We start from the raw sequence: 25,122 nt of genomic DNA, 5'->3' as shown, positions 1-25,122 counted from the left end.
CGGGAGGCCGGGGAAGGGCGGCCGGGCGGGCGGGGCGGGGCGGCCTCCTGCGCGTCCCCGGCGGGCGCAGCGCTCACCTCCGGGCCGGCTGAATGTCACGGGAGAGCCGCCCGCGGTGCCACGGGCTCGGGGGCAGCCTGGCACGGCGGGCCCGGCGCCGGGAGCGCCCCGGTGCCGGCTCTGCGGTGGTTTGCGCGTCCTTTAATTCGATGTTCGGGGAGACGCACCTGCAGGTGCGTTGGGAGCAGCTGCTGCGAGCCCCGGTCGCAGAGGTCTTGTAGCGTGAGGTTTCGTATCTCGAAGGTTTTAATCTCCGAAAAGGAGAAGAAGCAAAAGCACCCAGTGTGTGTTTGTTCAAAGACAACAGTTTAAAAAAAAGAATAGTAACGGTGGAAAAGAATTATAATGGTGGCATTTCTATTTTAGCAGTGATCTGTTGAGAGTCATACCAAGGGGATGTTCTGTACGTTGTGGTGATTTCACTTTAATGACACTGAGACTTTGCTTTCGTCACCCAGAGCCTGCTGTTCACTTCACGTTCTGTCAAATGTACTTTGGCACACAATGAAACGTAGGCAACCTCAGCCTTTAACTTTGAGCTGGAGGAGGTCGAGCTGTTTATCTTCAGTTTAAGAAAGCAAAACTGCATGGGAACTTTATGCTGTAGCAGAGCGTTAGTGTCCAGGCCAGACAACAAATTAAGGTAAGGATTGTCGATCTGGTACTCCATCTGGTATGCTGTGTAAAGATGTAAAGCACTTTTCAGGGGAATCGGTGCAACATGAAGGGTTAGAACTCTCTGTTCATAACAGGTTTGTTCTTGGTGTCTGTGGGCTTTGAGCCTTGATTTGGTGTGGAATAGAATTTTTTGTTATGAAGGTATTAAAAGTGAAGTGAAGTTGGATCTAAGTTCTCATTGTTTATTTATGTGAAGTTGAGAGCCACTTCACATATTCACTGAGACTTTAGTAAATTTCTCTCTTCTGGAGAAATATACAAAAGTCTTGGGTTAGCTGGAGGAAGTAATATTTACATTGTTTGCTGATAATGAATGAAATCGGCAAGATTTTTTTCTCATGTATGTAATGATCACATAACTTGAAATTCTCTGGGGCCATTTTGAAATACATGCCTCCAAGCTGAAGAGGTGATGGCCTAACAAATGGAACATGAGTAAAAACCAGCTACCTAAATGTCAGCCAAGGATCTATGTGAATATACAGCTTAGACTAGAAAAGTTGTTTTTGGAGTTGAGGTTTAATTTCTGCTCATGGATAGTACTTTTCATTATAGAAATATCACTGTTTGGGCTCTAAAAACTGCCCAGTATTGTCTTTTAATTGTAAAGCTGTTGAAACTGTAGAAGTAGTCTCAATTAACATAATGATCTCATTTAATGTATTGTTATACTAATGAGTAATCCTGTTTAATGGAACTGTTCGTGTAAAAGCTCAATGAAGTAAAATCCATTACTTTTGGACCTGATCATCCTTTAAGAGGGATTGGTTATTTGGAATAAACCAGTTAGTAGGAACTGTTGGCACGGGCTCTTTAGATAAAAAGCCATCATGCCATCAATGTTGAGATGAACATTGCTCGCCTGCAATCTTTAGAAAGTGTGGATCTCTCAAAATGGAAAAGAGATGAAGGAATATAAGATTACAGAGAGTAATATGATAAAATATATCAACAGTGGTTTTGGTGTTCTCTTTTAGCCACCATTCGCTGTAAACAGCAGCACCATCTTCTTAATTAGAAGCTTTCAGGCAGGGTTAAGTTCCATGCCAACAGGGATGCTAAGGAGATCAAAATACTAATGGTGCTTTTGATAATTAGGTTTAAAATCCTGTATTGTGTTTCAGTTGGAGCAATAAAAACAGATTATGTAAATCTCTGAATACCTGCACGCGTGTATGTTACAGTAAAATCCCAACAGCACTGAATAATTGTCCCAAAGTTGAAGTTTGGCTAGTCAGGAAAGGTCTTTGCATTTCTTCATAGCTCTGGGACACACACCCCAGCTCACTCTTAAACTGCTACCAAGTAGGTGCGTTTTGGAAGACATTCTGAGAATGTTGTTTTCTCCTTATCAAAAGTAATTTGATTTGCAGAGATGTGGACTTTGCTCAGTAGCCATTCTCTGTTCTCAAAGGAGGATTCAGCTGTGGCAGTTCTGCTGACAATATCCTATAGGAATTGAAGAAAGTCTCCTCAGGGTGGGGGTTTTTGCTTATCCCTGGTCACATGGGGCACTGGTGTCGCAAGTTCTTGCTAAAATGCTGTTTTCACTGCAGAGTGTTGGGTTTTTCATGAGCACTTAGTCTGCTCTGAGTTGAGGTCCTGCTCTGCAGAGTGCATTTTAATGGCCTTTATTGAAGAAGTACTGGCAATGCTGGCAATGTCCTCGCTGCAAGGAGGCTTGGCTTCTTAGCCAGAGGGAATGGATGATAAGGATTTACGTTGATGAGGTGACTGAACAACTTACGGATCAGGAATAACCCTTAAATTGCAAATAATTTCTGTATTTATTCCCTGAAGCCAAAGAAATTCTGTGCTTTTAGGCTAATCAGCGCAGATGGCTTGTGACACACACAGCACAAGGGAAGCATCCCGGGAGAACTGAATGTCCCAGCTTCTCTTTACTCAATAATATGTCTACTTTAGGCTGGAGATTCAAAAATCTCTTCTAGATAGATGCAGAGTTTATCACTACAGTGTGGGTTTGGATGATACTTCAATACACATTCTTTTTGTAAATTGTATTAAAGATAGGCTTTACTTAAATGGATTTTTTTTCTGGTTTCATATGTTAAAGTCATTACACAGCCACATTGATACATATTTTTGATGAGTTCAGGGATGCTGTGGCTTTTGAGTAACCTTCATCTCAGTAAGACAGACTTACATAGGTAGAAACTTGGCAAGGCCCAGGCTGCTGCTGTCGGTAGCAGGAGCCTTGAGGAGAGGAGCACAATCTGTCAACCTGCGTAGCCTTGTCTATCAGTAAACAGATAAAAACAGAAAAAAATCTTTCTCTGTAAATCATTTAATCATGAAAGCTTTCTGAAATGGTAATTTGTGTAAGTATAGCTTTACTATGACTACACTGAGATCCCAATTAAGCAAAACAAATGATACATATCTCCTTCCTGTAAGTTTGAATAAAATACAACATAGATGACTGAGTCTGAAAATGATCATGTGACAAACTGTCACTGGTAACTGAAAATTGCATCTCAGTTTCTTGGAGAATCTTGTTTTTTTTTTTTTCCCCTTCAGTTGCAAACCTCTCAGGATATAACGAATATCTGTGTCTTCCACGTTGTAGGAAACTGACCTTGATAAGTACATTCAGATATAGCTGTTGGTGTGTCAGAAAGCTGGTAGGAAAACACAAAACATGCGTTAAAATACCGGAGGTTGCCAGTCTGTTGTCAAAAACATGTTGGCATTTGTTATGCTGTGGCAAACCTGCAAAGTTGTTTGGTACTCAAACATTTTTAGAGAGTTTGGTTTTGAGACTGGGAACTGATACATAGCTGTGGAATTGTAGACAGAAGCTGCGTTGAGTCCAGCACTAATGAAATGAAACTCAGTAGCCAGAAAGTGATACTTTGAAGATGTGGTTTACAAATAAAAAAGATTAGCTGAAAGCTGTAATACACCAGTGTATGGCTGCAGTATTTTTGATCAAGGGTGGATGTTAAAGAGAAGTCAGACTTCAAATAATACAGTATCTTCTTGAAAGCACATAGATATGAAACAAACTGGTGTGTTTGGTAGCAAGGAGAGAAGGTGTCAGTAGCCTCTTCTGGCAATGTAGGGAGTTTAGAAGTAGTTTTAGTAGTTTTCCCTGGGAATCTGTGCAAGACAATGAAATAACCTTGAAAGAATTGTTACTGGGGCTCTGGAACTCCTTGCTTAAGGCAGTCAGGGATGCAAAAACTTTGGGGGCTCAAGGATAGGTTATGCAAAATAGTGGACAAGAGATCTGTGGAGGGTTCCTAAACAAACTGCATCAGATTTAAGAAATTCTGTGAATTGAAAGCAGTTGAAGGTTGAGGAAGTCACATTCTGTGTTTGCCCTGATCATCCCTTCCCTGGTGCATTTTTATTTTAAGGCAGCCACAGGAGATAATGGGATTTTTGTATTCTTTACCTCTAAAATAAAATTGACTGGTGGACCTATATGGAGAATTGAATCTGGGCAGTGAAGTGCCACGATCCACACACAGTGAAATACCATGATTTACATAATATTTCCAGCTTATCCAGGATTCACTGTCTGTCTCTGATGATAGCAGTGTTAAGGATTTTCTTTGTCAGTCCTTTTTCTAGTATTTTCTTTCAATCCAGCAGTGGCTGACTTAACAGTGTGATTTTTTTTTTAAGGTGCATAGCAAGGTGCTGACATGTTCTTGTCTCAAGATCACGATCTGTGAAAAACTGAACTATATTGAAACAGCATTGGCAATATATGTAAAAGAAAATCTCAGAACTACTTTTTTCTACCTTTCTTCTGCTTCAGCTTGTCTAATCTTGCTCAGTTATCACGTGTGAGCCTCTTCAGGCTTATTGAAGATATCCCAGTAGCAGCGAGTCTATGAATCAAATGCCATCTCTTCCTATTATCTCTGCTTGCCATTCAGCTTAACCTATAACTAGAATTCTTACTCGGGCAGCAGGAGAAAGAAAAAAAGAAAGAATGAGTGTATGTGGCTGGAGGGGGGAAAAAAGCAACCTCCATATTGGTTGGAAGCACAGCCTCATTGAAGATTTAAACCCATGGAAATTCTTAATCTTAAAATACTCACATAGATAAACTGTTCATCCGCAGTTCAGACAGGAAGTATTGGTTCTGTTATTAGTCATTATGTAATCATTGCAAAATACGTACTGAAAAATACATTTATACCACTGTAAGAGGGCTCTAGCTCAAGACAGCTCAGTGTTTTTACATGGAGAACATGCATCAGTTGAATAAGCAAACTAGAGGAGTAGGATGAACAGCATGGCAGTCTAAAAAGGGATATTTCCAGTTATAATTAGTTGTATACCACGTTTCACTTAGCTTTCAGCCTGCCTATTCTTATCAGCAAGAAAATCCTGCTTCAGCTAACATGCATTACTATGTAAGAAGTAGAAAACAGTAACTGGTAACCAGCTCTTTGTTACTGAGTCAGTGGTGAAGTAAATCTTTCCTAGAAGAGTTAGAGATGGGAATGGTGTGTTTGAATCACTTGGTGACAGTGGATAGTGCTGAGCAAAAAGGGTTATTCCTCTGGTTTTGAGTGAAATATTTGCTGGAGAACAGCAGGTAATTCCTACTGGTTTGCAGTAGGACATTGCTTTTGAGACAGATGCAATCTTTCTGGATTTATTCTTACAGACAGATTAAATTACCAATGTGAAATGCTGTTGCTGAAGGACTAATAGCATCAGCACAAGCAGGGGCCTGTTTCTGCTGTCAGTTGCTTTGATGCTGACATAATCACAAATTTTTTTAAGGAGAGATCGAGATCTGACATTTCACTGGTAGAAAGCTTTAATTCTAGACTGCAACTGATGTTTGGGATTTTTGGGTCAATCTTAGACACAGCATAAAATTTAATTTGCCTTTATGATGTAAACAGTGATGCTACTTTTAAAACTCTTCAGAAAGGCAGGTTTCTGGTTATCTGCTGCTTTATTAGTCATGTAAGAATGCCAAAAAATTACCTGTTTGAGAAACCTTGGAAAAAAGACTCTGGTGGGAGAATCCCCAACATCTATTGCACACAAGCATATGCACAATTATGGCTTATCTTCCAGGACAGAAATCTTGCTAAATGCAAGGAAATGTTAAGGCAACATAGGAACCTAGATATAAACGTGCTTTATAGTCACAGTACCTTAGTTTGCGGTTGTTTTTGGGAGGCGGTGCTGGTGAATAATTAACAGGTTTTGGCTTCTTTGCAGCTGTGTGACTTTGTCTTCAGGCTGCAGGGCAAGAGAACTGTAAGGCAGGCAGACAGTGTCTGTCTTTCCTTACTTCAGTTTTCCTCCTTTCTGTTTGTTATACCTGCAAATTTGGTAACAGTTTTAAGTATCATCAAAGAGAGGAGCAAGTAAAGGCTCTTCGTTTCTCCAACAAAGATGTTGAAAACAATGCATCTTTTGCAGTTTAAGACCTATTAAGCAACCCTAGTGAAGAAGCTTGACTTGCTCACTGGGGGCGAATCTCTTGGGTTGGTTCAGTTCACAGGAGCCTGTTCCTTGCGTAACATATCAAGTGAAGTAATCCACATAATTGAATTCCTTCTAGCAGGGGTGTTTCTGCTCTGGAGCCAGATATATTGCTCCTGATTATGTTAGTTGTTTCTGATACATGGCAATATATCCCTCCCACCTCTTGCAGTGTTCTTGGGGTCAGCACTTGTAGTGCTTTTATCATCAGGGCCTTGTGTTGTTTGGATGTCCAGTGAACTCCACTGTGTTCTGGTTCTTGTGTTTTGGAGTTGGAGTTTGGAGTATGCAGACTAGCCTGTTGTTCATATCTGCTGCAGGTACAGACTGGACATTGCTTGCTCAGGTTTAACAGGATCTGCTGAAGAAAGGAATTGATGACTTCTTCTAAGAGGATGCATCAGATGAATAGCAGCTTCAGAGAGGAGTCGTGCATCTCCAGGGCTTTATTCCAATTTCTAGCTGACCTCTGTCCCTGACAACAGTTAGGCTGTCACCATAATGCAGGAAAGAGTAACTGTCATTGCATTTCATGTCTCATTTATGAACAACCCATAATAACCTGCATTAACACTTAAGAGGAACATGAAATTGCACTGGCAAGTCTTCCTTTCTTTTCACAGACCCTGATACTCTCTTTCACTGAGAATAATTTATCTATCCCCCAGTTACCCTCTTCCATCTTCTTTTTTTTGTGCTAAAGCTGCTCCTTGCTGCAGCTGGCTAAACATCTGGACCTTGGCTGCTTTCCACCTTGTTAGTTGTGTAAGAATGCCAAAAATCAGGGCAACTTTACTTGTTTGAGAAACAGGTGTTTAGCAAAGGTCTTTCTTGTAGGTAAAATATGCATAACTTTTTTTTCAATAAAATCTAAAGGGGCTTGTGATAACCCATACCCTGTTTTGTTTCAATGTTTTGGTAAGGTTTGGTGTAAAAATTTGGAGTTGAAAAATGTATAGTTTCTGTTTTACTAATATGAAATACACAACTGGGCAACAATTACAAAGCATCCATGTCTGGGCAGATAGCACTTAGCCCTTTTTTGCTTCCTTGAGGTGCCTGATGCTCTGTGGAACAGGATTAATGGCAAAGTGAATTGCCAGTGTGGCCCTGAGGGATGCAAAGGGAGTTTTTGATTCTGGAAGCATTGTGGTAGCTTTCTTCTACAAAATAGAGCTGCATTTCCCTATTTCTTTTTCTCCAGTAAGTGCTTATGTCCTCTTGTCTTATCAAACATTAAGGATTCTGATGAATCACAAGAATGCTTTTAGAGATGGCATGGGATGTCATATTTTCTGCTGTATTGACTAAAGATATTGCTCAGTGTTAAAAATCCAGAAACTCCAATCTCTTTATGATGTATTTCTTGCTTCCTTCTCCCTTTATCTCTATTCATTGTTATGTTCTGCTGATATTCTTTGACCTAGTATGTTTTGACCGTAAAATTGAGCACAAGAGCAGCTTGGATAACTGGTTTGCTTGGTGTTTGATAGATCAACCCTTAAAAGTGGCTAGAACCTCGTAAATGTGAAGGAGGAAAAATAGAAAAGGACATATCTCTAAGCTGTCTTGAGATCTGAAAACAGAATCCCACAACTTGGGACACAGAAAAGCAAGGTGATTTCAGAAAAATAGAACAATAAGCATTCACCATATTGGAATTGCCCGCTATACTTCCTGACTATGTTGCTTCACAAGGCAGTGTGAGGGCAGCTGGTGTTAATCAGAGCAGTTTGGACACAGGAAAGGGAGAGAGGCTGAAATTCATGGATGCCTTCATAAAGCATTGGGAATTGATTCAAGAACAGGTGTCTTGGAGAAACTGAAGACAGGAGAAGGAAGGCAGGCTTGGAGGAATTTACTGCAGAGCCGATAAATCTTACTGGATCTTGGAGTGGAGGGAGAGAAGGCGCTTTTGGTTAAACTGAAACCAGTCTGTGCAGAGGAAACAACACAAAAACTTGTAAATACTCAAGGTTCAGTCTTGAAGCCATCAGAATTTCTGGTTGCATTCTGATTCATTTGAGTTCATACAGCACGCACAGTTTCCTCAGGATTTGTGGTCTTTAATTCCCCGGGGCTTGTCATGCTCAGAGCAGGTGTTTGCCAGCTGGATCTCTTGCGTGTTTCTTGTATTCTGTTAAGCTCCCATGGTCCTCTTAAAGCTGAAAATTGACTTGCAGCCGTGCTGCCCATCTTGCAATGTTCTTAAGTGCGTGCTAAAGAAGTCTTTTGCTGCTTCTGTTTCAGGGACCTCCCAGATTATTCCCTGGTGACATTCAATGCCTCCCTACATTGGTGAAAATAAGCTATTTTCACGTAACTGCTCTAATGCATTTTTAATTACATCTTTAAGAAAAATAGATCTTAAGTTGTGTTTCACCACAAATCAGTGGTGAAAAGATCTGCGTAATATTTGTCCTGAAAAACAAATAAATAACCAGCAGCTGCAGTGTTAAAACCCAGAGGTGTAAGAGGTGATTTATAAACTGTGCACAGGACAGAGCTGAAATGCACGTGCACTTTCATTCCTGTGAATGAAGCACAGATCTGAAACTGTTGGCGTGGCGATAGATCTGCAGAGGGGAATTGCTCTGGCCTGGCACCAGTCTGTCAGATGTGTTTCATCCATCAGCTGGGTATTCTGCACTGCTGTGACAATAGGAGGGGAACTTGGTCCCATTCAGGAATCTGGAACTGGAAAATGCTGTTATCTTCCTGGTGGCAGGGATTATAGGGATGGCAGTATTTTCAGGTGCTTAAACTTTCAAATGGATGAATCTTTAACCTGTCTTCTTCTGTAGGACAGAGTCTCAGATGCAAAGCTAGACTTTGCTGAGAAGCTAATGTATAGGAAACTGCCTTCCTGGTGGAGCTGAAAAAAGCTGTGAATGAAATAAGAGTGAATGTTGTGCTTGCCACTAACAGTGCAGCATTTTGTCTAGGTGTAAATAATCCTGTAGAGAAAGTACCAAGGAGGGCAAGAATGAATATCCTTTTGCTTATCACCAGGATCTTGAATATCCTTGAAGGTAAGGATGTAGCAGCTTTTCAGTTAATTCAGATTATACTTCAGAGAGGGTCTGTGGATTTTAACTCCTTTTCCCTGGATCATTATGTAAGGCTAGGCTCTTTATAATTAGCTTAATTCCCGATTAGGCTTGTGTGCGCTAGATAATGAATTTCCCAAGGCAAAGAATATAAAACTTGTTTGCCCAAATGTCAGTTTTTAAAAATTCCGTAGATTGCTTGTCTAAAAATACTTTGAATTTCTTTATAGTACAGCAGGCTACAATTTAAATTGTATTGAACCTGAATCTTCTGGGATGCAGAAATCATACTCTAACTTGTAGGTACAGTGCTGCTTGATAAGGGAGTTTCATTGTTAGGCTAGTATAATCTTTCCTAGTATACATATGTAAAGATTAAGAATGTTTTAGAGAACTTAATAAGAAAATTCCCCATTTTCTGGGAAACATCTGCCAGACACAATGCTGTTAAGTTTTAGTGGTTTTTTTGATGACATTGTATTTCGATGAAACAAATGTAACCTGGACTTGAGAAGATGGCACAGTAGTTACAGTTAAGTGGCTAATAAAATACAGACAAGTATTGTTTGTCTTTTAATTTAATTATCTGAAGTGTTCTAAGCTATCAGCATAGTTTTCTTGAAGATAATGTGTTGTCGAAAGGATAAATGAGCAAGAGCCCTTCCTACTGAGAACTGAAAGGTCTCCTTTCCACGTTTAATTTGCAGCACTTGGTGGAGGATTAAAGTAATCTAATTAATGGCCTCGTTTAAATTTTGCAGTTACCTAAGAGATGGTAGACAGATGCGAAAAGGGAATTATCCATAAAGCATGCAAGTTAAATTAGCAGCTTTCTAATTTAACTTTTTCAGTTTGGATGATTTCTTCACAAGACTTGCCTTTTCTTTAGAGTTGCGTTATCTTCTGAGGGATCTGCAGTATGATGCTTGCTGGGAATGAATTCATCAGCATGGTAAAGGCCATTTTTTATTAATGGAGTTATTAAAAAAAAAGGTATGCTTTATTGTATGTAGTTGACATGAAGTAAATAGCAACTTTGATGTTGCTATTGAAGCCTGATGATATTTTCCTGTGGAAGGTATGCAGGTGCACTGTGGGCAAGAAGTCTGACCTGAGACACTTCAATCCACATGCAGGCGGGTGTCATATGTAGTGAATGAAATGTTCTGCTGGTCCCAGGGGGAAACAGTTGTGTCCTTCTTTGCACACCTGGGGTGAGGGTTGTGCCTCTGGTGCACAAGAATTCACTGAGTATTTGAAAAGTCGGGATTTGTGTATTTCAAAATGGACATGCACACACCAGTTGCAGAATGTGGATTCTGATGTTTTCACAAGTTAGGAGCCCCTAAAAGCCCTGTCTTCAGTACCTTTCTCTTTCTGTCTTTGTAATGTAGATCTGCTTCCAGAAGATACTGCTCTGGGACATCCTATTCACTGACAAATCCTAAGGGTATTTCAATTTGCATGAATTTAATGCCACTTCGATTTTATCTTTGACTTTACCTTCGGTTTTATCTAAGTGTTTTTAAACTAAGCGTTCCTTAGTGAGGTCTTGCAGCTTGGGGAGTGACTCACTTTAGGGTAATGCTTGGTGTGGTTACACAAGATATTTTCTGTACTTTGAGTAAGTAGAACTTTTAAATTCACTTACTGACACTGACCTTATGCAACTGTTGCACTGTACTTCAGGTCTTGTACATGAATAAGATGATGTCCAAAATAGACTACAGTGTCTATAAAAAGAAGAAACAGTGACTAGGAATGTGAATCTTGATTTGGGGATGTCAATTAGGTCTGGGAACAAAAAATGTTGTGGTGAGATGTACGATGTGTGGTTATTTCCTACATTTTACGCATTAGGGAAACTGAAAAAAATCTCAAAAAATGAGCTTTTAATCAGATGTTACATTATAGTTTCTGCAGGTCTACGTTGCTGACCACAGGTTTGTGCTATGTCATATTTATGGCTTTTTTAAAAATATTAAATCTTACATTTATTGGTTAATAATTGTAACGCAGTTGAAAGGTTCAGTTTGTTACTCAAAATGGGTAAATGGAAAAAAAAAATCATCCAACCCCTTTTCAAGTTTATTTTATAGATTACGAAAGGAAAACAAAACCAAGATGGTTTATGTAGAGAATGAAAGCTGGGGGATGGAGCTGTGATCTGAAGCATATTACTGCCAAATAACTGCTGTGACTCTGGAGTTCCCAAAATGTGTCTGGGTTACTTTTTATCAGCGTGGTGGAGTTAGGCACAGACATGCAGGAAGCCTATAGCTGCAAATGTATAGAAAACTATATGGTTCAATGTGTGGTTGATTCAGGTTTAATGTTTTTTTATTTTATTTTTCTTTCTTAGATTCAAGCACCCTTTAAGGACCAATGTACCCAATAGCTCATGGAAGAAAAAAATCAAACCAGGACATCCTTGGTTTCCAGGCTACCGAAATATGGAACGAAAACTTTAGGAAGTGTTTTGCAACCTATGCCAAACGGGACAGCTGTGAACTTAGCAGGGAGTAATGGTGGCAAAAATTTTGGCAAGCACAATGGCACTGTTGGAATGTCTTCCTTTGCTTTCAACTGGAAAAAATCAAATAAATATCAGCTTAACGATCAGAATGGGAGGGAGGCCAACTCCAAATGCAACTGTAATGAAAAATTAATTGATTCTGAGAAACATTTTCAATCTCAAGGAGCATTGGGCAATGATGAGCTCAGGGTGGGTTTGAACAGGACTGCTTCAGTTGTGTCAAAAGCAGCAAAGCAAACCAATATGTTTGTATCTTCTACTGAGGAATTGAACCCAAAGTCTATACCTGGACTCTCTAGTTCAGCTAAATTCACCAAAGGTACCCTGTCAGGAAGGACATACTCTGGACTCAATGCTCCAAGATCAAATTTGAATGGGTTTTATGGAAATCGGCCGGTGGTAGGTTTGCAGAGACCTAGAGCTAATTCCAGTACCACAAGGACAAGTTCAGGAGAAAGCCTGGCACAATCCACAGACAACAGCAAGGCTTTCTCCTGTGACAAAATGGTAAGATCACAAAGTTTTTCACATTCCATTCAGAATTCTTTCCTTCCCACTGCATCTCTAACCAGGTCACATTCCTTTAATAAAGCTGTGGATCTTACAAGGCCTTATCATAGTCAAAATCTCGCTGCCAGGACGTCGCAGAGGTCTACTCTGCTGTCAAGAAATGCATGTCAGTTGGATGTACCCAATGGCAATGAACCGATGAAGTATGGATTTACCAGACCGTACTCGGCTATGTCAGCTCCTTGTTCCAAGAAACCCCCGCTGTCAAATGGATCTGGGTCAGCACCTTCCTATGGATACAGATTTAGTCGGCCCTCTCTGCTGAAGCCTACCAGGCAGCGGTTTGCTGGGAATACTGGTGTGGATGGCAGCAAAAGCACGGCTCTGGACACGCGCGTCGTGGAGAATGTGGATATTTCAGCAAACATCAATAGAGCCGTGGATAAAAACAGTATTCTAGAGAGCAGTGCTCAAAGAACAGAACCTGGTGAGGGCCTGTATGAAAGTCTGGGAAAACATGGGTCAAAAGTCATGTGTATGAGCGATGATGGAGATGAGATATCTATATCTTCTTTGTCATCCTCGGAGAAAAACGATCTGAGTGAAGACTTCAGTGATGATTTCATAGATATAGAAGATGCAAACAGACCTGTACAAATCCAGCAGAAGGAGAGCTGCCTTCAGGAATTAGAGCATGGGAGCAGAACGTCCATCGAGCCGTTCACGTCTCTCAAGGAAGGTGGAGGATCTTGCTGTAATGCTGATGACTGGCTTGATATAAATGTGTCTGGTAAATACCTTTCTTCTGTTCTGTTTGAAATTTTAGGTGCTAAATCAAAATTCTATGACACTAATTAAGTTACTGAATGTAATTGCCCATTGCTTGTGCATTTTTTCAGAATGGAACTTGGCTCTATGCTGGTGTATTTGTTTGCTTATGCCTTTTCTGCATAATAGTTTTTTCCCAAGCATTACTTTGAAGAGCTCTTTGTGATAAAAATGAAGGTGACCTCCTTTAAACACATTTGTGGTGTGGTTGTGGGATTTCTCATATCCTTTCTTTGCCATTCATTTTCTGGGTTGGTGATATTTTAAGAAAATTTCACCTCGTGCTCCCTCCACCTCTGTAGGCAGAGAACAGCTGTAACTGCTTCTAAGTAGTGGAAATAAGTGTAGGATGTGTAATTAAATGAGTTCAATTATAAACAGGATTGTTACTGGGTTTTTTTGGTTTTTTTCTGATGCATATTGATTCTTTAAACATTAGTTGAAGACACAAGAAGATGCTTTTGAAAGCCACATTTTCAAGTCTTTGATGGGCTTCTCATGACAAAAGCTTGTTTGAGAGATGTTGCAATTGAAAGATGAGATCCAAAGCATATATTTTTGGACCCACCTTCTAATATGTTAAAGAGATGCAGATTTCTAGAAAGTAGCTTCCACGGTGGGTGAATTAGGGCAGTGTAAAAGGTTAGCAAAGATGTAGGTTGGAAGATTCCTTAGTTGTAGCTGCCAAACCACCTTGAGCTTTTCCCCCTTCTGGGATGAGGGAGCAGTACTGTAGAAGGCTTTCAGGTCTTTGCTGGAGCTGTACTGTAACAGAAAGTTAGCACACCAGTAGCAGGCATTTCAGTTTTTATTTGTGGAATATTGGATTGGTTTTGGAATCTTAACCGTTGCTGTTTTCTTTAAGCAGTGGATGACAACAGTGAAAGCACAAAACACACTACTGAGAATGTCATCTCTTCAGAGATGAACTACAGAGCTGGCTCCTCCTTTGAGCTTTCTCCGTCTGACAGCTCTGACGGCACATACATGTGGGATGAAGAGGGGCTGGAACCTATAGGAAGTGTCCATCCATGTGGAAGTTACGACTCTTCAGAAATGAACAGCATAGTATGTATTTCTGTGCATAACCTGCATAATTAGTGTGGAGTGTATTGCTTATTAAGTATATTTTTTAAATATTAGTGCCTTTTTTTTTATTTGATAATTCTTTCCTCTGTTGTTGATGGCTTTGTGAAACTTCTTGTTTAGGAACTCCTGTTTCGGGACGGGTGACCTTGATTAGGCTGTTTGCACACTTTTTTTTTCTTTCCTTATTCTGAAGCCAGGACGGAACAGATCCTTCCTTACACAGTCTCATAGAAGTACTCACAAAGAATAAAGGGATTTGGTTTCTGCAAAGGATAAGTTCAATACCTCCTACTAACCTCTAAACATAGGAGTGAAAAGCCAGAATATAGCTGTTTCCTGTGTGGCTTCTTGCCTTTCTTGTTTCTGTGCTTTGTGCTCATAGGACCCTCGTGAGCTGGAGCTGATTTTTGGTTTCTCAGTTTGTTCAAGCATAGAATCTTTGAGGTCGAGAGCTGGCTGTAGCTCACTAGCAGGGCTCTTCATACATCTTCTGTGGGATACACAAGATGCAGCACAGCCTTCTTCTTGCTGCTAAACTCAAACTGATCTGCAAGAAACATCATTCAGTGTGAGGAGTGGATGGAGAGTTGTTGCCATGCTGTGATCCTCCAGCTGAGATCAGGGAGCCAACCTTGGGATTTCAGTGGGCCTGAAGAAAATTATGTCTATCCTGTTCATATTCCTTTATCTGCACAGACTTCTGAATTAAACAACTTTTTTATTAGCATGATGTTAACAACCAGAACATCTAACAAAACCAATTTGGTTTAATCAATTGTAATGCTTCGTGTATTTAAGGTGTGTTAGGTACTGTGTCACCACTGCCAATTTAGTATGTAGATACCACTTTCGGACTTGGGCACGGATACATAATTATATTCTTTGTGTGTAACTAAATATGAACTCTGGATCTATTTTCAGCTGCTTGTGGTATTGTTTGCTCTCTGTCTTAAATTATAATGTTGGGATGTAGTGCATGAAAGAGTTTAGCAGTGGTTATTAACTTTTTGTGGCAATCGTGGCCAGCTTGGAAAAGCTGTTAGAGATTTTTGTAGTATGAGTTTTGTAGCTTTATTGATGTTTATGGGGAAAAACCCAAGTTTAATGTAGGCCACTACAGAAACAAACATTCTTGTCCCCAGACACATGCATGCACATGCCAGGAAAAGAGGGAAGTTTTTAAGCTTTGTCCTTGGTAAGTTTTAAATATATCTTGATACATACTCTGAAATGTAACAAACAAAGGGAAGACACTTCTTTTACCGTGCTTTTGGACTGTATATCTGGGTTTTGATACATGTAGCCCCTGTGAATTAATTTCTGCATGTGTATGAGTTGATACTGAATCAATGTGCTGATTGACAGAAGCTGTTGTAAGCCATGTGAAGCAGAGGTACTTTAGAAGTCTTTGATATTCTTGTTCACTATTTTGGTTTATTTCTTTCTTTATTGAAAGTAAATAGCTTTTAGAGAGGGGTTAAAAATGGAAGAACGTACTACTGGTTTTTGGGGAAGTGGAGAAAGGAGGAGATTGTAAGACTTGATGTTGAATCTAGAAAATTGTGTTGCTTCCACCCATTTTGATTTTTATCCTGTTAATGCTTTTCCAGAATTTCAGTACTTACTCTACTGTGACTTTTATCTGAATGAGAAAAGCATCAATAGCACATTTTATTTTTTCAAGGCAGAAATGTATTTTCAGTAGCTTGGGTTTTAAGGGGGAAATGTAGCTCTGAAGTGTTGAACTGCCTCTTCGTAGTGGGATTTGTTTTGGTTTTTTCCCTGTACTTGTTGGTTTTGGTAGAAACTATGACATATTTGATTTCTTTAGCCTAAAGATTAAACAGTGATCTTTTGTAATCTGAAGATGCAGAAGAATTTCTGATGCAGTTTTTCATTATTTCTGAAAAATTGTGCTCTTGAGCAGGTTACTGTAAGCTTTTGTTCCATGTTTTTCCTTTTCTCTGCAAGCAAGGAGTATAAAGACAAAAAAGTGAAGGCATTGAGAATAATTATTGTGATTAGTCAACACGTCAGATGTTTTGATTGCTGGGAGATACGTGATCAAATTATGCAGTTTCTATCCTCTAGTGTGGTGAGTTAAAAGCAGTTCCTATCTGTGTGTCAAAATCCAATTGATGAGAGTCAGATTTAAGAATTTGGAGTGCTTGGGCTAATGCCAGCCTGCCTGCCTCTTGGATTTAGTATTTCCAGGCCAGTCACCAAAGCTGTAGTTCTGGAGTTCCCGTGGCATCAGGCTGGGGTGAGTAGAAGCACTGCAGCTGAGTAGCAATTCAGGGAACTGTGTGGTGAGTAACTGGTCATGTTTAGTGCACAATTCGCCTTCTTCTTCCTCATTTCCATCCTGCTGTTGTTTTGTTAGTGTTCTAAGCTGTATCCTTCTTAGTATCAACAAATACTAAATGCTAAATGCTTTTCCTAAGCTTTTCCATAGGTGGCAGTGCAGCTCTCGTTGGGTAATCTTAGATTAGGAGTGTTTGGACCATCTTTGAAAGGGGGATTTTAACTGGGCTTCTAAAATGAGAACCAGCACAGGAAGGCAACAGAAGGAACTTGTTGGCCCCTGAAGCTTGCTGTTCCTTTTTGGGGAGCACAAAAGCCAGTATCTTTGCTATTCTCAGTACATCTTTGTTATAAAGACATGAGGGCAAAGAATAAAATAAATTTGGCCTCTTTTAATATAGTTCTTCTGTTGTTCTTCACTAACTAAGTGAACAGCTATAGAGAAAATATGCAATCCAGTGCTGGGGTTTTAAGAGTTGTACAAATCTATATAATATCATAAGGGGGACTGTGGTGGTTTAACAAAACCTGGTGTTTATAGGCAGAGGAAAAAAAAAAAGGAAAAAAAAGAAGAGCTGCCTGAAAGGTGGAAATAAGTGAATAGTTTTTTGTGGTGCCTGGCGCTTAACTGGCATCAAACCATGACAGGGACTTAGAACTTGGTAGGAAATGTGTGGGGTTTTGTAAGGATGAAAATATTTTCTTTGTCTAATTGCATAACACAAAATACCTTATTCCACTATCCCTGTTGTTGTTCCATTTCCAGCTTTGAAGTCAACAAATCACTTGGGTCACTTTCTAAGTGCTGAACTCCTTTGAAATTTCTAAGGACTGATTTTGTTGGGGTTCTTTATACTCTTTTCAACAGCTGATCTTTGCTGCTGAGCACCAAGCCACTGGTGCTGTTTCTGCTCAGCTCTGTGTGAGCCGACTGATGCTTAGCAGAGCAGTTGATGGCTCTGTAAATTAGCAACAAGGGCAATATTTATCTATAGGTGCTCTCACTTGATTTTAGCTGTGCTGTTTGCTCCTGCCCTGCGTTTCAGTTGCTGACCATGATGCCCAGTTCCTTTACTGTTTCATGGCAGAAAGCTGCTCAGCAGTGTGAGGTACAATTCATGGTTGTAGTTTAGTATATCAGCCTTGCTAGATTTTTGTTTTCATTAATTTTTGTCTGAAAATACTGTTCACCATATGTGTAAGCAGTGTAGCCTCAGGCGTCCTGACTGCAGTCTCATGGCTCCTTTGCTTGCCCTCTCTTCTTGTAGCAAGGTTTGAGGTGTTCTCTCTTCTCCAGTGCATTAAATAGACACTTGAGAAACAGAAGTTCTAATATGTGTTTGTTCAGAGTGAAGTTTTGAATATTTTTATCAAGTCCAAGTCCTTGTTTACACTGAGAAGGGTAGATAGCACAGCTGTTACTGTTCTGAGGTATCTGCTTGTTTTTAAAGGTGCTACAATATTTTAGTGCTCAAAGTCTGCAAGAAGTAAAACTTTAAACTGAAAACATTCCAGTAATTTCAGCTTCCTTCTGTAATATTCTCAAGAGAACAAGTTGTTGTGGTGTGATTTGGGTCTTTTTCGTTTCTTTTAAAACAATTTCATTTGGGTCAATAGGTTTGGACAGGAAGCTTTCAGAGTGTTCCCTGTACTATCAGATCAAGTTCTCTACCCCTTTTTCCTGTAGGCTCCAGTAGCAATGTGAATCTTTCTGCTGTGTTAATTTTTCCTGGAGTAAATAAAGCCAGTATTTTTGGGTATATGCAGAGTGAGCATCAATGTAATTATAAGGGCATGGGATTAAGGAATAATAATTGAAATCTGGCTTGAAGAGACAGATGGGTTTTAACAGCTTTGCTGAGAATTTAATTGCTCTTGGGATGAAATCTGGATCTCATTGGAATGAATGAATTTGACACATGGCCAGAATTTTAGCCTGAGTATGAAACACTTAGGTTTTTCTCTTCTTCCAGGCAATTTGTGAAATCTTGTAAGATTTTTGTTGTTGTTCTTCGTTATAGTTTTCCCCTTTGTGACTGGAACTTGAGAAAGGGCAGGTCTGAATTAGTTTTTGAGACTGGTCAGAATGCTTCTGGGTCCTGAAGCATTGGTACTCAGTGAAATATGCTCTACTTCTTAGAGAAAACAAACTTGCTGAAATAGAATTGTTTAATTCAGTCATTAATGTCTTTCAGTAATTTAGTTATTTACAAGTAATTTAATTACCTTAAATTTTTTTGATAATTCGCTTCTCAGAATGACTTTATAGTAAGGTTTAAATTGCCGGTTTGATTTCTCAAATGAGTAATTTATTAATGTGAATTCAGACTTGTAATATGTGTAGTTCTAATACATTTGTTTTCTTAGAGTGAAGTGTTCTTGGTGTTGTCTTCTACCCATCTTCCTTTCTTTGGCTGAACTTTCTTTTCGGTATGTTGATGCCAAAACACTGCCTCTTGTTCTATGAGAAGCCGGGCTTTTTAAATTTTGGGACATTTGGTTACAGCTGTAATGAAAATAGAAGTGCAAGTAATGTAAAAGTATGTAATCTTTTCTCAAACTTCTTTTTTTGCTATAATTTTCTAGAAGAGTAGTCATGAGATGAGCCCTTCAGGTGAAAGCTAGTTACAAGAAGCACATATTAAAAGTCTTTCATCTAATGAGCCAGTTGAAATTTAGTTCTTTTTTTCTTTTCATCTTGCAAAGAACAATGAAGACCTTTCTCAAAGCAGTGAACAGCATTATAAGACACATACTTATTGAGAGGGTGTACCAGATGAACAGTGTTGACTTACTGCATTTCCTCCTTTCTTAGAATACAAAAGGTGAAGTTAATACAGAGAATTAATTGCATTTTGTGCTCCCATGATGCTTCATAGAAGTAATTTGTGTACTTCAGTTGAGCACTTCTTGAAGTAAGGTCTGAGTTTGTTCTGTGCCTGAGAGCAAAGGATTATTTCACCTTAGTCAGTGCCATTTTGACTAGAATTCATTATGACATTAATAAATACAGATTTAAAATTTTGTTTGTGGTTAGAGATTTTTTTATTTATTTCTTTTGCTAGTGAATGTGGTACAGTGAGAACTGGTGACACTACTAGATGCCCAGTACCTAGTGAGGGTGCGAGATTGAAAGGAGAGAAGACATTATTCTTGTGGCATAATTAATTAAGAAAGTATAATTGTCCTAGTCTTGGGGAATCTTTTTATATACCTATATTGGGGTAATTTGGATTTTTGAAGTAGCTGTTGCCTGTTTGCAGCCTACCAAGCCTGTAAAGCTTTGGAGATTTTAGTCTTTCCTGCAGCTGCCAAGTTCATCTGGGCACTGTTGTGAAGAACAGGACCATGGAGGAGGAAACTGGGTAACCTCTCCCTGTGGATGTGTGAGTGGATACCATGATTCATTGGTGTGGCAGAGGGATGAGACTCTGAAAATGTGCACAAGACTGTAGTGCCAGTGGAGGAGGAGGTAATTTTATCTGCTCAGGAGGTATTCAAACAAACCAAGGTAAATGCACTTCAGAAATCACCGGGTGGAGGTGTGTATGGGCAGTGCTGGAAATCCTTAGTGGCAGATACTCCTCACTGGGTGTGGATGCAGTGTACAAAGTGTCTGTGAACCTCCTGGGAGTGACTGAGAGCAAACCCAGAGAGCGTCAGATACTTTTCAATTTGTGTTGTCCCTCCTTCAACATTTCCCTTCATGCCCAACATAGTGGAGAACACTTCTTATGGATAGAGAGCACACAGCATCACTAATGAGGAATGGCAGCATGGAGTTCTGTTTTCTGCTTCTGCTCAGAGAATTTTCATTATTTGCCTTCATCACCAGAGAAATTCTGTCCTGTAGGACAAATTGAATAATTAATTGGTCCTTCACACTCCTTTACCTGAAAGCCTGACTTCTGGGTTAGGTCAGTATTTCTCTTGGCAAGAGATACCACATTAGCACAGGAAGTCTTCTCTGAGATTTTAGCTTTTACTGATGCATTCTAGGAAATGGCAAACAATGTGTGAATTTTTACTTGGGATACAGAAGGATTCCTTGGAAATACATGATCTGGGAAGCTGCCATTTCTGTGGTCAAACTTCCTGCTCAGGTATATATAGTGATTCTGGGATTGGAATCGAATACATGTGTCAGCCTTGGCAGCTCTTTTTCATTGGAAGCTGCTTATTGGAAGTTGCTGTAGTTGGTAACTTCCATTTAAGCTCCTAAGTTCATGTCCAAGTTCCAAGCTCTTTTGTCCCAACATGTCCATGTCATGTTCCAGAATCTGACGAAAATTATTCTGATTTACTTAAATTGTACTATTCTAGCTTCATAATTTTCATTTTTCCAATAATACAAGTATAAACATCTGTGGCATTTGTTTTTCATCTTCTTAATTTCTAAGAAGCCAATGCCTAAAAAGTTATGTTTGGAAAACCACTAGACTGCTTGGTTCTGATTTCAAATCCTCAAAAGTCAGTGTCACCTTTTTGCCTTTAATCTTCATTATGAACATATAATATTTGTGAACACACTAAACATGACTAAAGTAATGGGAGAACATCCTTGATTAATATGTCCAGAATTTGTAGTAAAAAACTTCAACTGCTGTGAAAAATTCAGTCTATATTGTTGCTTGTCAATACAGAACTAAGAGCACAAACTCATTTCAGTATGTTTTGTCAGCTCCTCAGCCATTCCTTTGGTGGAGTTTGCTGGCAGGCAGTTTTCTGCTCATGGCAGAGAAAGGAAATGTCATGAAATTAGAGACTGATTTTAGAGTGAAAGTAGCCACCATCTACTGTCCCACCTCTGCTCCAGTCTTCAACTTCAGAGTTTAGCTATAATAGCAAGGCAAGGGGGTGAGAAACTGAATTACTTAATGAGATGGCCCTTCTGTCTGTCCTGTCTGATGTAGGTGTCCCTGCTGTCAAACATTAAGAGGTTATATGACTGTATTACAGTTCACAAACCTCTTGTGACGCTGGTTTGAGAGGCATGACATTTTGTGAACAACCTTTCATGGCAAATTACCTTTTTTCCTGTGGGATGGGAAAGCTTATATGCCTTTGAGAGCTGCTTCCTTCAGACCTGACACAGTAAATCTTCTCATGCTGTTTTGGCTGGTAAAACCAAGTAGGGCAACTTCACTTGTGCTTACGTGTTCTGTTTATGGCATCCATTAATTGTGCCTTTGGATTTGTGTGGTGAAGAGAGGGAGGGAGCGCAGCAGCTGCTGCGGTGTGTGTGAAATATGAGAGCAAACACTGGTGGAACTTAGCACTTGGTTTATTTCATAGGCTGTGAGGGACGTTTTCTGTATGAGCTGGTAACTGCATGTCCATGTGTGAGCTGGTTTTGAGGTTTTATGCTCTTGGTTCATGCTGTTAAAATGTATCAGGGTAATGTGGCATAAATACATTTCTGCAGCAGTGCAGTAAGTGAGGGAATCCTTCCGCTGTTGTTAGCAGCTCATGTAGAGATTGGTCAAAATAGAATCACCCCAAAGTAGTTTGGAGGTATTTGAGGGTTGTTTTGGTTTTAATTAGAAACAAGTGTATTAAGCTGGCTGTGTAAGAGTAGAACACATTAATGCTGGATAATGTGTCATATTCAGGTTACTTCAAAAGTCTCTCTAGGTAGAATTAAAACTCTTGCACAGAGGAAACAACTGAGCTCCTGGTACAGCCATGCCCGTGCTGTTCCTCTGAGGTTATTTGGTTCCTTTCTCAGCTGGGAATTACTGGAAGCCTCCATATTTTCCTTAAACCAAACATTGCATGTTTAATACAAGTGCAAGTCAGTGGAGTGAGAATCATTCACAATTATTTCTACCTGTTAAGAGTAGCTATAGCAATTACATATTGCTTAATAGTGTAAAATGCCCCATTGTTGGTTAAGTAAACTATAAGAGCAGTGCTGAACCTCTGGTATTGGTAGCCTTCTTGTGCAAAGAGACTGGAAGCAGTCAGTAGGAAGGACTGCTTCTCCTCCTCCTCTGTCACTATCTATGATCCCTGCTGACCATGTTCTGTGATTGTGCTTAAAAGTAAACAGGAAACTCTCAACTTAAAAGCACCAGCCCATTTAAAAAAAAAATAGGAAATCTTAAATTTTGCTGTAATTCTGTAGAAGGGTGGTTCTGCAGCTTCCCCCCATTCAGCTTTCCTCATTGGTGGAGGCTAGATGGCAGTCAAAGAATGCTGCTTGAGGTGCTGTGTGTTTGAAAGTGCTGTTGCTTATGAATTGGTGAAGTCTCAACAGAATGGCTAATATTTCTGGTTTTCTTTTATCATTGTGTTACCGAATTTCAGTTTTTTTACAGTCTGATGTCTGATTTTATATTAAAAAAATTTTTTTAAAAAGAGCAAATATAGATCCTTCAGATACAGCATGTAGTAACTTAAGCTAATAATGAATTCCTCTATACCTTCAGTAGATCTAGGTAGAACATGCAGTGCCTCTGTAAAAATGTTTTCAGGAATAGTAAATCTTTATTTAAGACCGTTTGATTTAACAGTTAAACAAAAAATGTTTTGGATTTTCAAAACCAAGTTCTTGTTACATTTGTTGTCACAGCAGCCTTCAGTTACGGAGCATGGGCAAAATTACAAAATACTTGTTTGGCTGTTTGGCTTAATTATCTTTAATGTGACTTGCAGAGTGTACTCCTTTCCTGTCCTGTCTTTGGTAACCTGCAGAGTTCTATCCCACCTCTTCCCTGGGTGGTTTTCTCTGTTTTAAGGACCTCATTTGCAGTGGGCTTTTCTCTTCATCCCTGTAGTACACTATGTGCTTTTCCTCTCTGTGTTTTCTGCCTTCACTTAAGAGTTCTGTTCAGTTCCTAAATAAAGTTGCCTTTCTGGAGACTTCCTATTTCTTTATTTATCCCTATCTCAGATGTTGTCAAATGCTGAAAATAGCATTGAAAAAGACACTGGAGGTTTCCCTCTTTTCTTCTGTCAGCCTTGAATTGTGTTTGACTTAGGCAGTTATCCTTTTGCTGCCCTTCAGATGACTGATTTACCCAGTCTGTTTTGTGTTTATTTTTAAAAGCCACTTCCTTTTTTCATTCCTCGAGCACCTGAAATGATGGTTTGTTAGTTTCTGTGCTACTCTCAAATGCTTTGCCTGAGTTTTATGGCCAGGTTCACAGTCCTGTAGTTCTCTCCCTTCACTCACACTTACCTTCTACTGTGGTCTTTTCTCATCCTCATCAGAAGCAGGACCTAAGTCACTAAATCAGTAATAAAAACAATTATTTTCCTTTAGCTGTGTGCTTCCTAGAGGTGGAACAAATGAGTGAGGTCTGAGGTTGTGAGTTGTTCCTAGTACTCACCACCATCAGTTCATGACTCCCTCAAAGCAATTGCTTTTCCAGCAAAATATCCTAACTTGGCATTGATAGTTTGAGCTCAGACTCTTCTCAATTCTGGTAACACTCTCTGAAATTAATTGTTCGAGGGCTGTTTATCTGGAATTGCTTTGTATTTTTGCACTAACCTCAATGCCTGCCTTCTTCCTTTGTCTTTTAATTCCACTGTAATATACATTGTGTTATAAACTTCCACTGGTCAACATATTTATGTTTAGTAGGGAGAAAATGCAAGTATCTATCTGTCTTCTATTTCAGGTGCTTTATGCTTTACTCTGGTTGCGTTATAACCTTACAATACTCAGCTCAAAAAATTGGAAAGCTGAGAATCAGGCCTCTTGCCTAGGTCCAGCTGTTAAGCTAAATTGAACTTACATTGGTTGGTGGACTGAAAAATAGTGCTCTTCAGTGGAAGAAAAAGCTTATGATACATGTTGCATGAGGAATTTTTAGAAACTGAACTTTTTGAAAAGAATATTTTGCACTCCAGTTCATTACGGGGAACATGAATTTACAATGAAATCTGAAGTTTTACTTCAGCAAAAGCACTTCTGCATAGAGTTCCCCAATCTTCAAAGCAGTTGAAGCAACTTGATGCATCAAAGCAACGTGATGTTGTTATGCCTCTCCAGAAAGAGGTGCTGAGCTCCATGCATCCAACAAATTGGGTTAAATCCCAAGCTGTTGCAGGTGAGCTGTTGGTGTGTGCTTGGTGAACCCGGGGTAAAACACAGCACCTAAGGACAATCACTCCAGAAAGGATTTGCAGGACAATGAAGTGAACCTGCTGAATGTGGTGTAATTACACACTGGTGGTATGCCTTGCCCTTGCCTCTTCTAGCCTTTTTAGCCTCTCCTTAGGAATTAGGAGGGTTCCCTACTGTGGGGGTGCTCAAGTTACTCAGTTCTTACACCAGGACGCACAGGTCATCTGTCTCACCTAATGCTTTCCCTGTTCTACTGCAGGAGCAAACAAAACACCACTGCCTGTGTCCAGTGGAAGAGCTTTGTGGAGAGAGAGCCTGGGGACAGCATTGCAGTTTGACCTGGGATTTCACAGTCCCAAACTCAAACTCTTCCTGGGTTGTACCAGCTTGAAAATCTAGTGCTGAATCAGCCTTGTAAAAAACATACCCCTTTTAATATACATTATTCTTTTCACCTATACAAATAGAATGGAATTCTTCTTTTTCTGTACCTTGTAATAATT

The 25,122-nt window shown here is 39.7% G+C and overlaps 1 protein-coding gene across 7 annotated transcripts in view; it reads left to right on the top strand.

Annotated features, from left to right (window-relative positions):
- Positions 1–495: 495 nt before the first annotated feature.
- CCSER2 (coiled-coil serine rich protein 2) overlaps positions 496–25,122 on the top strand; it is a 60,983-nt gene continuing 36,356 nt past the window's right edge. For 2 of the 7 annotated variants that reach the window (XM_042033292.1, XM_042033291.1), the window contains exons 1-3: positions 496–703; positions 11,638–13,111; positions 14,015–14,217. In XM_042033292.1, coding sequence (XP_041889226.1) covers positions 11,677–13,111; positions 14,015–14,217 — 1,638 coding nt within the window. In that variant the 5' untranslated portion in view covers positions 496–703; positions 11,638–11,676. Of the gene's footprint in view, positions 704–10,690; positions 10,726–11,637; positions 13,112–14,014; positions 14,218–25,122 lie in introns of those variants that run through there. The other 5 variants (XM_042033293.1, XM_042033294.1, XM_042033290.1 and 2 more) reach the window with 5 other exon arrangements.

This window comes from Corvus kubaryi, unplaced genomic scaffold (assembly GCF_017639235.1).
Source record: "Corvus kubaryi isolate FWS band 111438036 unplaced genomic scaffold, C.kubaryi_AGA036_p1.0 37357, whole genome shotgun sequence".
NCBI classification, from domain to species: domain Eukaryota; kingdom Metazoa; phylum Chordata; class Aves; order Passeriformes; family Corvidae; genus Corvus; species Corvus kubaryi.
Note: the sequence above shows the minus strand (reverse complement) of the source record. Positions and strands in the feature narration are given on the sequence as shown.